The sequence below is a fragment of the Salmo salar genome, chromosome 21 (assembly GCF_965601325.2).
Source record: "Salmo salar chromosome 21, fSalSal1, whole genome shotgun sequence".
Taxonomy (NCBI): Eukaryota; Metazoa; Chordata; class Actinopteri; order Salmoniformes; family Salmonidae; genus Salmo; species Salmo salar.
In genome coordinates this window covers 34922762-34935052 of record NC_138311.1, presented here as the reverse complement: position 1 = coordinate 34935052, position 12291 = coordinate 34922762, and the positions used below count along the sequence as shown (strand labels likewise).

The following is a 12291-nucleotide window of genomic DNA, read 5'->3' as shown; positions in this document are numbered from 1 at the left end:
TATGAGTTTTGTTATACTTACAGACACCATTCAAACAGTTTTACAAAATTCAGAGTGTTTTCTATCCAAATCTGGTAATAATATGCATATCCTAGCTTCTGAGTTGGTGTAGGTGGCAGTTAAAAATGGGCACATATTTTTTTCAAAATTCTCAATACTGCCCCCTAGCCCCAACAGGGTTGGATCAAGTATTTTTCATATCACCAGTCAACTTGCAAATCAATAGTAAAAAAAAAATAATATATTCCTAAATGTAAGCAGTGCACGGGAGTTTACCTCGGCAACGCTGTAGTGGGTTATTGTTCAGTCTGTGGTCAGCGTTAGGATAGTAAAATAAATAAGTGACGTATAAAAGTCCCTGTGCTGCGCAGTGGTTCATTATATGCCGCGATCACGTGCTAGTGGGAACTAAGACATTCCGAAATGTCAGACTTCCTAACTGGTTGAATCGCACGTATATAATGGTGCGTTCAAGACAACTGGGAACTCGGTAAAAAAACGAGGTCAAATAATGTCATGACGTCAGTTATCTTCATGTCGGAAAGTGGGAGTTCTGGAGAGAGGCCCGATTTCCCGATTCGGAATTCCGAGATGGAAATAAATCTCAGTCGGAGCTCGTTTTTTTCCCTCCAGATTTCCCAGTTAAATTGAACGCACGGAAGTCGGAGATTTCAGAGTTCCGTGTTTTTTTTCTCTCCAGTTTCTAGTTCCGACTACCACGTGAAAGTGGCATTATTCCTAGTTGAACAATAGTTCGATAATTGGCTCAATAACGCCATTCACAATTGAATATTTCTATTGCATTTCCTTCTGACATTTTGAAAGATTTTGTTGATGAATTAAAAAGTAGCTTGCGTCAGTTCAATCTCTTATTGGACTGGTGACAATAAGTGAACAAGAATATATAGCCTAGGCAACTTTCACTTTCTGTTTCGCAGCAAATATATAGCCAGCAGGACACTGTTCCTCTGCGATTAACCGCAGTTGGTTTGGAGAGGATTTTTGGAGACGACTCCTATGTAAGTAGACCGACGAATGCTGTACCATAGCAGGAAACCATTACAGTTTTGCAGACGAATTATATAATGAAATTGAAGCTGACATTGGACAATAATTTAACTTCACTTCAACTGAATGTTGTATGCATATGGGTAAGCTGTTTCATGACGCAGATCTTTTTAATAATATATTTGCATAGCTTATTCAGTAGTCCTAGACTATATTCACATTGTGAGCTTAATTTATAGAAGGAATCGATAATGAACTTTTATAAATAATTCGCCTGAACTATATTTAATTAATAGTTTTATTATAGATTGACTATTTGTGGGAGCTGTAGGCTGATCATCCTGTGAGATCACTTGACCATGGATTCCCCAATGTGTCTGGTCGAAAACGCCGATGGCGAGCTTCATGTAGTTCCTGGTGCCATCAAGTACCTGATGGGACTGAACCAGCAAGTCATAGTGGTGGCGGTGGTCGGGCTGTACCGCACCGGCAAGTCTTACCTCATGAACAAGCTGGCTGGAAAGAGAAAAGGTGAGACTGATGCTGAGAAACAAATCAAAATGTACAGACTGCTTTGACCATCAGCTGTACCTCAATAGTCAAAGCCCAATTAAATGTTTTTTTTAAATCAGTACACTGGTTTAGAAATAAATTGTATTGCATAATGTTTTTCTTAAAATGGTCTTTGAAATATTGATTTAGGTTTTGCCCTGGGAGCCACCATCCAATCCAAGACTAAGGGAATCTGGATGTGGTGTGTGCCTCACCCTGAAAAAAGAGACCACACCCTGGTGTTGCTGGATACAGAGGGGCTGGGGGACGTGGAGAAGGTGAGCGGTCAAAGTTCAGTCTCTTAACAATTCACATTACTAATCAGCACAGTGAACACATATCTAAACACAAATCTATTTTAAATAATTTCATTACATTTAGCCATATCACCAATAGGCATGTTGCGGTTGTCATACTTGTTTCAGGGAGATTCTAAGAATGATGCCTGGATCTTCTCCTTGGCCATTCTGTTAAGCAGTACTCTGGTCTACAACAGTCGAGGGACCATCGACAATCAAGCCGTGGAGAATCTCCAGTATCCTTTAAACCAATATCTATTTCCCCATGGCAAACCTCCCCTGTTTCCTCTCCTGTTGACTTTAACAGGTGTACATATCACATGGTTAGGGGATATTTCTCCCAACCAGACCATTTCTTAGAACTCCCTCTTATATTGAAAGTGAAAGTGCTGTATGTTTGTATATATATTGGATGCTGAGCAACATGTCCTTATAGACCTGGAGCAATATATTGTGTTACTGACAGCGTTAATTATGTGTTTGCAGATTATTCAAGAAAATAAAGGAAAGCCGCACACTCTAAGAGCTCAGATGCAAAAATTTAATCACCAACGTTTCGACAGCAAAGCTGTCTTCATCAGGGTATCATCAAACACTGCGAGGTGAGTCATTTATATAGTGTCAAGAGACACACAGGTGTTTGTAATCATGGCCAAGTATGGCCTAATATCATTGGTTAACTCAAATATTTTAAAAACTGGCATACAAAGAACATACAAAAAGACAAACAAATGGATAGCATACGATCATAGTATTTGTAGTCTAAAATGTATCTAACAAACAATTACAATGGCAAAATCACAATTATCACAAGAATGGCTTCAGATCAAAGTCTATGTTGAGACCGAGGGGAGCAAGGGTCTTTAAATTAAAGATCCAGGCAGCCTCTCGTTTCAACAATAAATTATCAAGGTCACCCCCTCTCCTCGGGAGGGTGACATGTTCAATACCAATATAACGCAGAGACGAAATCGGATGGTTTGCTTCCAAAAATTATTCAACACACTGTACTTTGTTGGATCAATTCCCTTAGGGGTTACTCAGTGCATGTGGACACAGTCCATTCAAAAAGAAACTGAAACTGCTCGTATGCTATAACTGTTGTATAGCAAGTCCTTGCACAACTGTAGCAGTCACATGTCAATGTAGACAAACGTGCTTTTTTAAAAACTTTGGTAGCTTTTATCAGTCAATCCTCAACCGGCCCTATAGATATGTGAGTGAGCTGACAGAGCGGATCAAGGTGAATTCTTCCAGTGCAGCTTCATCCTCTCACGATGACGAGGAAGGAGGGGACGCCCAGTTTGTGCAGTTCTTTCCGAATTTTGTGTGGGCCATCAGAGATTTTACTCTACTACTCGAGATCGACGGTAGAAACGTCACCGAAGATGAGTATCTGGAGCATTCCCTGGAACTCAGAAAAGGTGACATTAGCACTAGCCACCACCCCAATGATCAACTGTGCACAATGTCTCTAGAATAGAGCTCCCCATGAACAATTATTCAGTTGGAACAATCACTATCTCACAAAGAGCATAGGGGTTGGGAAACAAGATGATTGATATTTGCTCTGACACTTGCTAAATTACACGTTATAAAATCATTCCTATGGAAATGTATTGTAGGATTACACTCATAATCAAACAGACTCATAAATCAAATGACACAATTATTTTATCCAGTTTGTTTATTGGTCATAAAGTCTTCTGCCTTAATTTAAGCATATCTCTATATATGCTTGTCTGTTAATGATTGTGTGTTTGGATGGTCAACAAAGGGCCAGTCTCCCAGACACAGATTAGGCCTCCAGACAAGATTCTCCATTGAACACACTTTTGTGTCCAGGACAAGGCCTAGTCTGTGTCTGGGAAACCGGCCCTAAAAATAGATTAATGTCAACTGTAATGGTGAATGCTGACTATCATTCAGGTGGGGGTAAAAAGAACCTGATGTACAACCTCCCACGAGAGTGCATCCGGAACTACTTCCCCTCGCGCAAGTGCTTTGTATTCCCCACCCCTACAACTCCTGCCAACATGCCCCATCTGGATTCCATGGACGAAGCTGACCTCTGTGGAAGCTTCCGAAAGGTTGCAGATACTTTCTGCCGCTTCATTTTCCAGGAGAGCCGTACCAAAACTGTCAAAGGGGGCCACAAAGTTACCGGGAGAAGTAAGTCAAATATCAGCAGATTCTGCACAGATGTATTGAATGTTTCAATAAGCATTTCTCTATGGCTGGCCATGCTTTCCTCCTGGCTAACCCGGCTAACAGCTCCGCACCCCCCGCAGCTACTTGCCCAAGCCTCCCAAGATTCTCCTTCACCCAAATCCAGACAGCAGATGTTCTGAAAGAGCTGCAAAACCTGGACCCGTACAAATCAGCTGGGCTAGACAATCTGGACCCTCTCTTTCTAAAATTATCCGCCGTCATTGTTGCAACCCCTATTACCAGTCTGTTCAACCTCTCTTTCGTATTGTCCGAGATTGGAAAGCTGCCGCGGTCATCCCCCTCTTCAAAGGGGGTGACACTCTAGACCCAAACTGTTACAGACCTATATCCATCCTGCCCTGCCCTGCCTTTCTAAAGTCTTTGAAAGCCAAGTTAATAAACTGATCACTGACCATTTCGAATCTCACCGTACCTTCTCCGCTGTGCAGTCCGGTTTCCGAGCTGGTCACAGGTGCACCTCAGCCACGCTCAAGGTACTAAACGATATCATAACCGCCATCGGTAAAAGACAGTACTGTGCAGCCGTATTCATTGACCTGGCCAAGGCTTTCGACTCTGTCTATCACAGTATTCTTATCGGTAGACTCAACAGCCTTGGTTTCTCAAATGACTGCCTCGCCTACTTCTCAAACAGAGTTCAGTGTGTCAAATCGGAGGGCCTGTTATCCGAAACTCTGGCAGTCTCTATGGGGGTACCACAGGGTTCAATTCTCGGGCCGACTCTTTTCTCTGTATATATCAACGATGTCGCTCTTGCTGCTGGTGATTCCCTGATCCACCTCTACGCAGACGACACCATTCTGTATACATCTGGCCCTTCTTTGGACATTGTGTTAACAAACTCCAAACAAGCTTCAATGCCATACAACACTCCTTCCGTGGCCTCCAACGGCTCTTAAACGCTAGTAAAACTAAATGCATGCTTTTCAACCGTTCGCTGCCCGCACCCGCCCGCCCAGCGTCACTACTCTGGACAGTTCTGACTTAGAATATGTGGACAACTACAAATACCTAGGTGTCTGGCTAGACTGTAAACTCTCCTTCCACTCATATTAAACATCTCCAATCCAAAATTAAATGTAGAATTGTCTTCCTATTTCGCAACCAAGCCTCCTTCACTCACGCTGCCAAACATACCCTCGTAAAACTGACTATCCTACCGATCCTCGACTTTGGCGATGTCATTTAAAAAATAGCCTCCAACACTCTACTCAGCAAACTGGATGCAGTCTATCACAGTGCCATCCGTTTTGTCACCAAAGCCCCATATACCACCCACCACCGCGACCTGTATGTTCTCGTCCGCTGGCCCTCGCTACATATTCGTTGCCAGACCCTCTGGCTTCAGGTCATCTATAAGTCTTTGCTAGGTAAAGCTCTGCCTTATCTCATCTCACTGGTCACGATAACAACACCCACTCGTAGCACGCACTCCAGCAGGTATATCTCACTGGTCATCCCCAAAGCCAACACCTGCTTTGGCCGCCTTTCCTTCCAGTTCTCTGCTGCCAATGACTGGAACAAATTGCAAAAACCGCTGGAGACTTATATTTCCCTCACTTTCTTTAAACATCAGCTATCTGAGCAGCTAACCGATCGCTGCAGCTGTACATAGCCCATCTGTAAATAGCCCATCCAATCTACCTACCTCATCCCCATATTGTTTTTATTTACTTTTCTGCTCTTTTGCACACCAGTATTTCTACTTGCACATAATCTGCACATCTATCACCCCAGTGTTAATTTGCTAAATTGTAATTACTTCGCTACTATGGCCTATTTATTGCCTTACCTCCTCATGCCATTTGCACACATTGTGTGTATATAGATTATTTAATTTTTTTCTATTGTGTTATTGACTGTACGCTTGTTTATTCCATGTGTAACTCTGAGTTGTTGTTTGTGTCGCACTTCTGTGCTTTGTCTTGGCCAGGTCGCAGTTGTAAATGAGAACTTGTCCTCAACTAGCCTACCTGGTTAAATAAAGGTGTAATAAATTTTTTTTTTTTATGTAGCCTATGTTATTGTACCACCAAATGTATACACTTATATTTTTCTTCCCGCCTCTTATCTGATTGCAGTGCTCGGCCACTTGGTTAACACCTATGTGGAGACCATAGCCAAAGGCTCTGTGCCCTGTCTGGAGAATGCAGTGCTGGCCATGGCTCAAATTGAGAACCAGGCTGCTGTGGATGAGGGCCTGGCGGTGTACCAGAGGGGCATGGAGGAGGTGAAGGCCTTATTCCCTGTGGCCATGGGTCAGATTTCAGCTCATCACCTCCGCTCAGACCACCAGGCCACGCAGGCTTTCATGAAACGATCCTTCAAAGACGAAAATGGGGATTTCTTGAAAGCGTTGGCGGTAAGGGTCATCATTTCAGATCTGTGCCTGGCACAAACACTGCTTTAGTTCTTAACTCTGTCAAGGACCACTTTTTACAAATTCTTCCCTAAAACAGTCTTGACTCCTGCAGGTGGCCATTGCAAAGCACTACGCTGACCTTCTCAACCAGAACGAGGATGCCTCAGAGAAGAAGTGTGCGGCCCTTCTGGAGAAGCTGTCTGCTCCGATGGCCCAGAAGATTAAGGAGGGGATCTACGCTACACCTGGGGGATATGAGCTTTACTGCAATCACCATGACAACATGGTGGCACAATACCGGGCTGAGCCTGATAAAGGAGTTAGGGTATGAATCCTTTCTAGGGCTGAAACATTCATCAAAAAATCCATATTAAACACGAGCTGTTCTCATCTTTCAGGCCGATCCACTTAGTTTCTATTCCGTAGATGGATTGCTGTTTCTATCAATCTCTGTTACTGTTATGATTCACATTAGCTTCCATCTGCAGCATCATACCAGAAACAGATAGCCATCAATCAATGATAAAACATGTTGCCTTTTGGGGTATTTTCTGCAGGCTGAGGAGATTCTTGAGCAGTTCCTGAAGGAGAAGAGTCTGGAGAAAAATTCCATCCTACAAGCAGACAAAAAATTGACAGAAAATGAGAAAAAGATCCACGGTAAGTCCAAAATATAGCATTGGGATGTTATTTTCTGCTTGAATTCAGGTTTCTGGTTGGAGTGACTTCTCACAATAAATATGTGATAACTTGCACTTGCATGAAGTCAACATAGATCTGGGATGTTTGAAAGAGTATGTATGCGGGCTAAAGTTTAACCTAAAAGTTATGGCCTACTCCAGAACATGGAAAAGATCAGGGGCTGTCTGTTGACTCCATATGAGAGAGAACATGAGTAGTCCAGAAGCTAGAGTGTTTTCCTACCTCAACTCTTCCTTTGGACCATGCAGAGGAGAAGGAGAGATCAGCTGTGTTGGAGCAGGAGAAGAAGGCTGCTGAAGAGAAACGGTTGGAGATGGAGCGCACCATGGAGGACGATCGCAGAAGCAAAGACGAGAAGTTGAAGCAGATGGAAGACAAGATGAAGGAGGAGATGAAGCAACAGGAACGGGACTTCCACAGGGCCTTGGAGTGCAAGATGCAGGAGCAGAAGGATCTGCTGGAGAAGGGCCACAAGGAGAAGGCTGACTTAATGAGACAGGAGATAGAGGAGTTCAAGAAGAGCAACACACCTGAGAAGGAAGGAGGTGGTTTCCTTGAGTCTACAGTCATGCCTGTTCTTCGAATTGGATTGGATGCTGCCAACACTTTCTTTCAATATAAGCTCATGAGGGGAGCTTTTATGAAGTAGAAACATTGTGTATTACTTGAGCATGTACACATTTGTTAGCTCTATCTTGCAATGTAAAGCGAAAAGTCAAGTTGATAGCCATGCTTAGAATCAGTATAAGTTTTATATGCAAGAGTAATGTATTATTTTTCTTATACAGTATATGTATTTACAGGTTTTGGTGAAATTATCACTGTACTAGTATAGCGCTTAAATCTAGAGGCTTTAATAAAAACATTTCTAGACTATAACTAAGACTTATCTTTAATCGTAATATACACTGAACAAAAATATAAACGCAACAATTTCAAAGATTTTACTGAATTACATTTAAGGAAATCAATCAACTGAAATAAATTCATTAGGCCCTAATCTATGGATTTAACATGACTAGGAATACAGATATGCATCTGTAGGTCACAGATACCTTAAAAAAGGTAGGGTGTGGACCAGACTACCAGTCAGTATTTGGTGTGACCACCATTTGCCTCATGCAGCACAACACATCTTTGCATAGAGTTGATCAGTCCATTGATTGTGGAATGTTGTCCCACTCCTCTTCAATAGCTGTGTGACGTTGCTGAATGTTGGCAGGAACTGTAACACAATGTTGATCCAGAGCATCCCAGAATTGGGACATTTTCAACTTCCAAAAATTGTGATCCTTGCGACATTGGGCCGTGCATTATCATGCTCAAACATGAGGTGATGGCCGCGGATTAATTGTACGACAATGGGCCTCAGGATCTCGTCACAGTTTCTCTGTGCATTCAACTTGCCATCGGTAAAATGCAATTGTGTTTGTTGTCCGTTGCTTATGCTGGCCCACACCATAACCCCACCTCCACCATGGGGCACTCTGTTCACAACGTTGACATCAGCAAACCGCTCACCAACACGACGCCCTACATGCTGTCTGCCATCTGCCCTGTACAGTTGAAACTGTGATTCATCCGTGAAGAGCACACTTCTCCAGCATGCCAGTGGTCATTGAAGGTGGCCAAACTGCAGTCAGGTAAAGACCCTGTTGAGGACGACGAGCATGCAGGTGAGCTTCCCTGAGACAGTTTGTGCAGAAAGTGGATGTGGAGGTCCTGGGCTGGTGTGGTTACATGTGGTCTGCGGTGTTGAGGCCGGTTAGACATACTGAAATGAACATTCAATTCTCTGGCAACAGCTCTGGTGGACATTCCTGCAATCAGCATGCCAATTGCATGCTCCCTCGACTTCAGACATCTGTGGCATTGTGTTGTGTGACAACTGCTCATTTGAGTGGTCTTTTATTGTCCCCAGTACAAGGTGCATCTCTGTAATGATCATGCTGTTTAATCAGCTTCTTGATATGCCGCACCTGTCAGGTGGATGGATTATCTTGGTAAAGGAGAAATGCTCACTAACAGGGATGTATCAAATTTGTGCAAAAAATTGAGAGAAATAAGCTTTTTATGTGTATGGAAAATGTCTGAGATATTTTATTTCAGCTCGTGAAATATGGGACCAACACTTTACATGTTGCGTTTCTATTTTTGTTCAGTCTTCTTTTTTGGTCTTATATTCTTTGAGAACGTTGTCTATTGAAGCAAAATATGATTCATTTGGATATTATCATTTGAAGTTGTATATAAAATGCATATCAGTTTATAAATAAATTGTTTTGAATCCACTTTGAATCTTTTAGTGTTAATGTAAGTAGTAGTAGTCTGTTACTGACTCGCATCTGGAAAACCCCATTTATGCCTTCGTGGCCTGACGCACCTCCTTTTGTTATTATATTTTTTTAATTGAACATCCAATCTACCTGCAGTGAAGCCGCTCAACATTTACATTACATTCAGTCATCTAACAGGCTCCCATCCACAGCGACCCACAATATCAACCAGGGTCCAAGCACCGCCCAAGGGCACGTCGACAGATCTTCCACCAAGACAAAATGGGGACCCGAACCAGCCACCTATCGACCCAAGCTCCCAACCGCTAACCCTCCAAGATCCCCCCCACATTCTCCCGACAGCTGCCTCTTAACCATCCAGGACGTCACCCCCCCCCCCCCCCCCCAGCCACCAACACAATTAACAAAAGAGAAAAACAAAGGAAAGCAACAATGCAAAAATGAAAGACATCAAGGACGCTCATCTTACTTTTATCTCAGATACTGGGCCACATTTTGGTGTTCAAATGGTTTTCAGACCATGAATCAATCAGTTTGCACTTGAGAAATAGCCATTGGCTACTGTCTTTTCTGACACAGAGGAGCAAGAGCAGAGAGCCCTGGCTAAACAGGCAGTGAAGATGGAGGCAGAGAAACAGCACCAGTTAGAGAAACTGATCCAGGAGAGGGAGAGGAGTCATCAGGAGGGAATCTGTCAGCTAGAGGTATGTAAGGACACTGGGAACCTATAGTATACCATGTCTCATAAAATTATATTTTTTTAACTATAACCACAGATTGTAGTAATTGAGGGAGGTAAACACAGTAGTCTTTGAGAAGATACAGCTTGCTTGTTATGTTGTCCCTCTGTGATTCTAGGCTAAGATGGTCCAGGAGGCGAAAGAGAAGCAACAGGAGTTGGAGAGAGCGCTAGATAGCAAGCTCCATGAGCAGGAAAAGCTGATGGCTAAGGGTTTCACAGAGAAAGAGGCAGCCATGAAGGAGGAGATACAGAGCCTGAGAGAGAAGGAGGAGGCTAAGCGCGAGGAGAAGGAAGAGCAGTCTCGTAACTTCAGAGCCATAGCACAGGGTGTCATGGAGAGTGTCAGCAATGGCTTAGGTCACTACTTTAACTATAAGAAAGCCCGTGAGCAACGCAAGGCGATTGTGTTCAAGGAGCAGGTCAGATTCAATCTCAAATCAGGTGCGGTTGACAATATCCCTGATAAGGAGCGCATGACACTCGAGCAAGACAAGATGGCCACGCCCAAACTCAAAACAGGAGCAGTTGGCAACTCTAAAGACACAACTCTGCCCAAAGTCAACACAGGTACAACTGGCAAAAGCCCTGGCTCAGAGGTCTAAAGGATTCACCAGAGATTGGTCAATGGTCCAGATCAGCAGCCACCCCTTTCTCCAGTCTCATCATTAACCAGAAGAGCCCAGTAAAACTACTAGGAAATAGTGCAACAGAAAGACTGCTGTACAATGGGGCCAAACCAGCTGTGACTTCACAGACGTCAGTTCTTCAGTTTCTAACCATTGATTTCTCATTCTGATAATATTACGTCATATTTAAAAGTTATTATAGATTCATCTTAAAATTGGAGCATTAAGATTTGTGTTTTCTTCTTGGATGTAGGGTAAAATAATTGAGCTTGCTGAACTTGTCGAGGTCAAATGTGTTGTTCTATATTACACGTAAGGCTAGAATGGAACTGCTCATCTTCAATGCGCTTTTCACTTAAGGGTTGACCATTATCATGTTTTTTAATTGTGATTGTTGTTTGAATAAACCTTGCTTCATCTCTATTTGATAACTTTTCACATTTTCTCTGATCGGGTTAAGGATGACGCTAAACTTGTTTTAGTAGAGATATTGATCAATGGGGAGAACTGATGAACTGAACACCACCAGCTGAATCTCTACATGGAAACATAAGCACAAGCATTCACATGAAAAAGAGACACATCCTGTCTTTCAGTCACCTCATATAAATTTAATCAAATACAAACGTGTACATCAGCAGCAGGACAACAAGAGGAACTGTAATTATGGAATGATATGAACACATCTCTACTCAGATGATCAGTACCCAGATCAGCTTTAGGGCCAGGACGAGACATGCAGGAATGATTTTCATATAAACTACTGATCTTCATTAGTGTGCTGCTTGGACACACCACGCACATCAAGACCTGATGGGAATGTCACAAAGCAGGACCAAGGAGTTATCCACCTTACTTTGATAAACAGATATACTGTACTATAACCTGCTGAAAAAAACAGCATAGACCAGCATAGTCTAGTGACCAGCCTTTGTTGTGTTTTCTCTGGTGGCCAGCCTTTGATGTGGTTTGCTGGTGACCAGCCTTTACTGTGTTTTGGACCCTAAACTTTTATTCACCCACAATTTACATTTAGAATGACTGTCAGGATAAACAAAAAGAAAAAAAAAAGAGACTACCTAAACCAGTTAATCGGGAACATCCATTTCAGTAACGGTGCAATATATCCAATTTACAGATTGGATTAGTTTAGAAAAAAAGTATGTTATTTATCTTTGTGTAGCATGAAATAAATTCATTGATTAATAAATCAATCAATGTACTTGCAAAAACACATATGGAAACAAACTATTTTTAAGAAATCTAACTGCAACAGAGCATCCTGGGAAATATGATAATGAGAGGTGTGGTTTGGTCGACCAGCTTGACCATGGAGTATGCTATTGGCCAACAACTCAACAAACAGGTCCTGCTCTCCTTCGGTAATGTTCTCTCTCTCTCTCTCTCTCTCTCTCTCTCTCTCTCTCTCTCTCTCTCTCTCTCTCCAATTCACTTTGCTTTATTGGCATGA

General features: G+C 42.6%; 1 protein-coding gene across 3 annotated transcripts; it reads left to right on the top strand.

Annotated features, from left to right (window-relative positions):
- Positions 1–574: 574 nt before the first annotated feature.
- Positions 575–11243, top strand: LOC106582242 (guanylate-binding protein 1). Of its 3 annotated transcripts, XM_082967121.1 has the most exons (12): positions 575–1019; positions 1316–1539; positions 1711–1838; positions 1986–2095; positions 3072–3283; positions 3789–4031; positions 6173–6453; positions 6566–6778; positions 7011–7113; positions 7404–7676; positions 10032–10156; positions 10311–11243. In XM_082967121.1, exons 2-12 carry the CDS (start codon positions 1368–1370, stop codon positions 10794–10796), a joined length of 2346 nt encoding a protein of 781 aa, XP_082823247.1. In that variant the 5' UTR covers positions 575–1019; positions 1316–1367; the 3' UTR covers positions 10797–11243. The 3 variants fall into 3 exon arrangements, with proteins under 3 accessions (XP_082823247.1, XP_082823245.1, XP_082823246.1); XM_082967119.1 differs by lacking the exon at positions 7404–7676 and having other exon boundaries at positions 714–1019; XM_082967120.1 differs by lacking the exon at positions 7404–7676 and having other exon boundaries at positions 743–1019; positions 1340–1539.
- Positions 11244–12291: the final 1048 nt, after the last annotated feature.

Coding starts and splice junctions, on each gene's coding strand:
- LOC106582242 (XM_082967121.1), top strand. CDS start 1,368: ATGGATTCCCCAATGTGTCTGGTCGAAAACGCCGATGGCGAGCTTCAT. Junction 4,032..6,172: donor CCACAAAGTTACCGGGAGAA/GTAAGTCAAATA, acceptor ATCTGATTGCAG/TGCTCGGCCACTTGGTTAAC. Junction 6,454..6,565: donor ATTTCTTGAAAGCGTTGGCG/GTAAGGGTCATC, acceptor TGACTCCTGCAG/GTGGCCATTGCAAAGCACTA.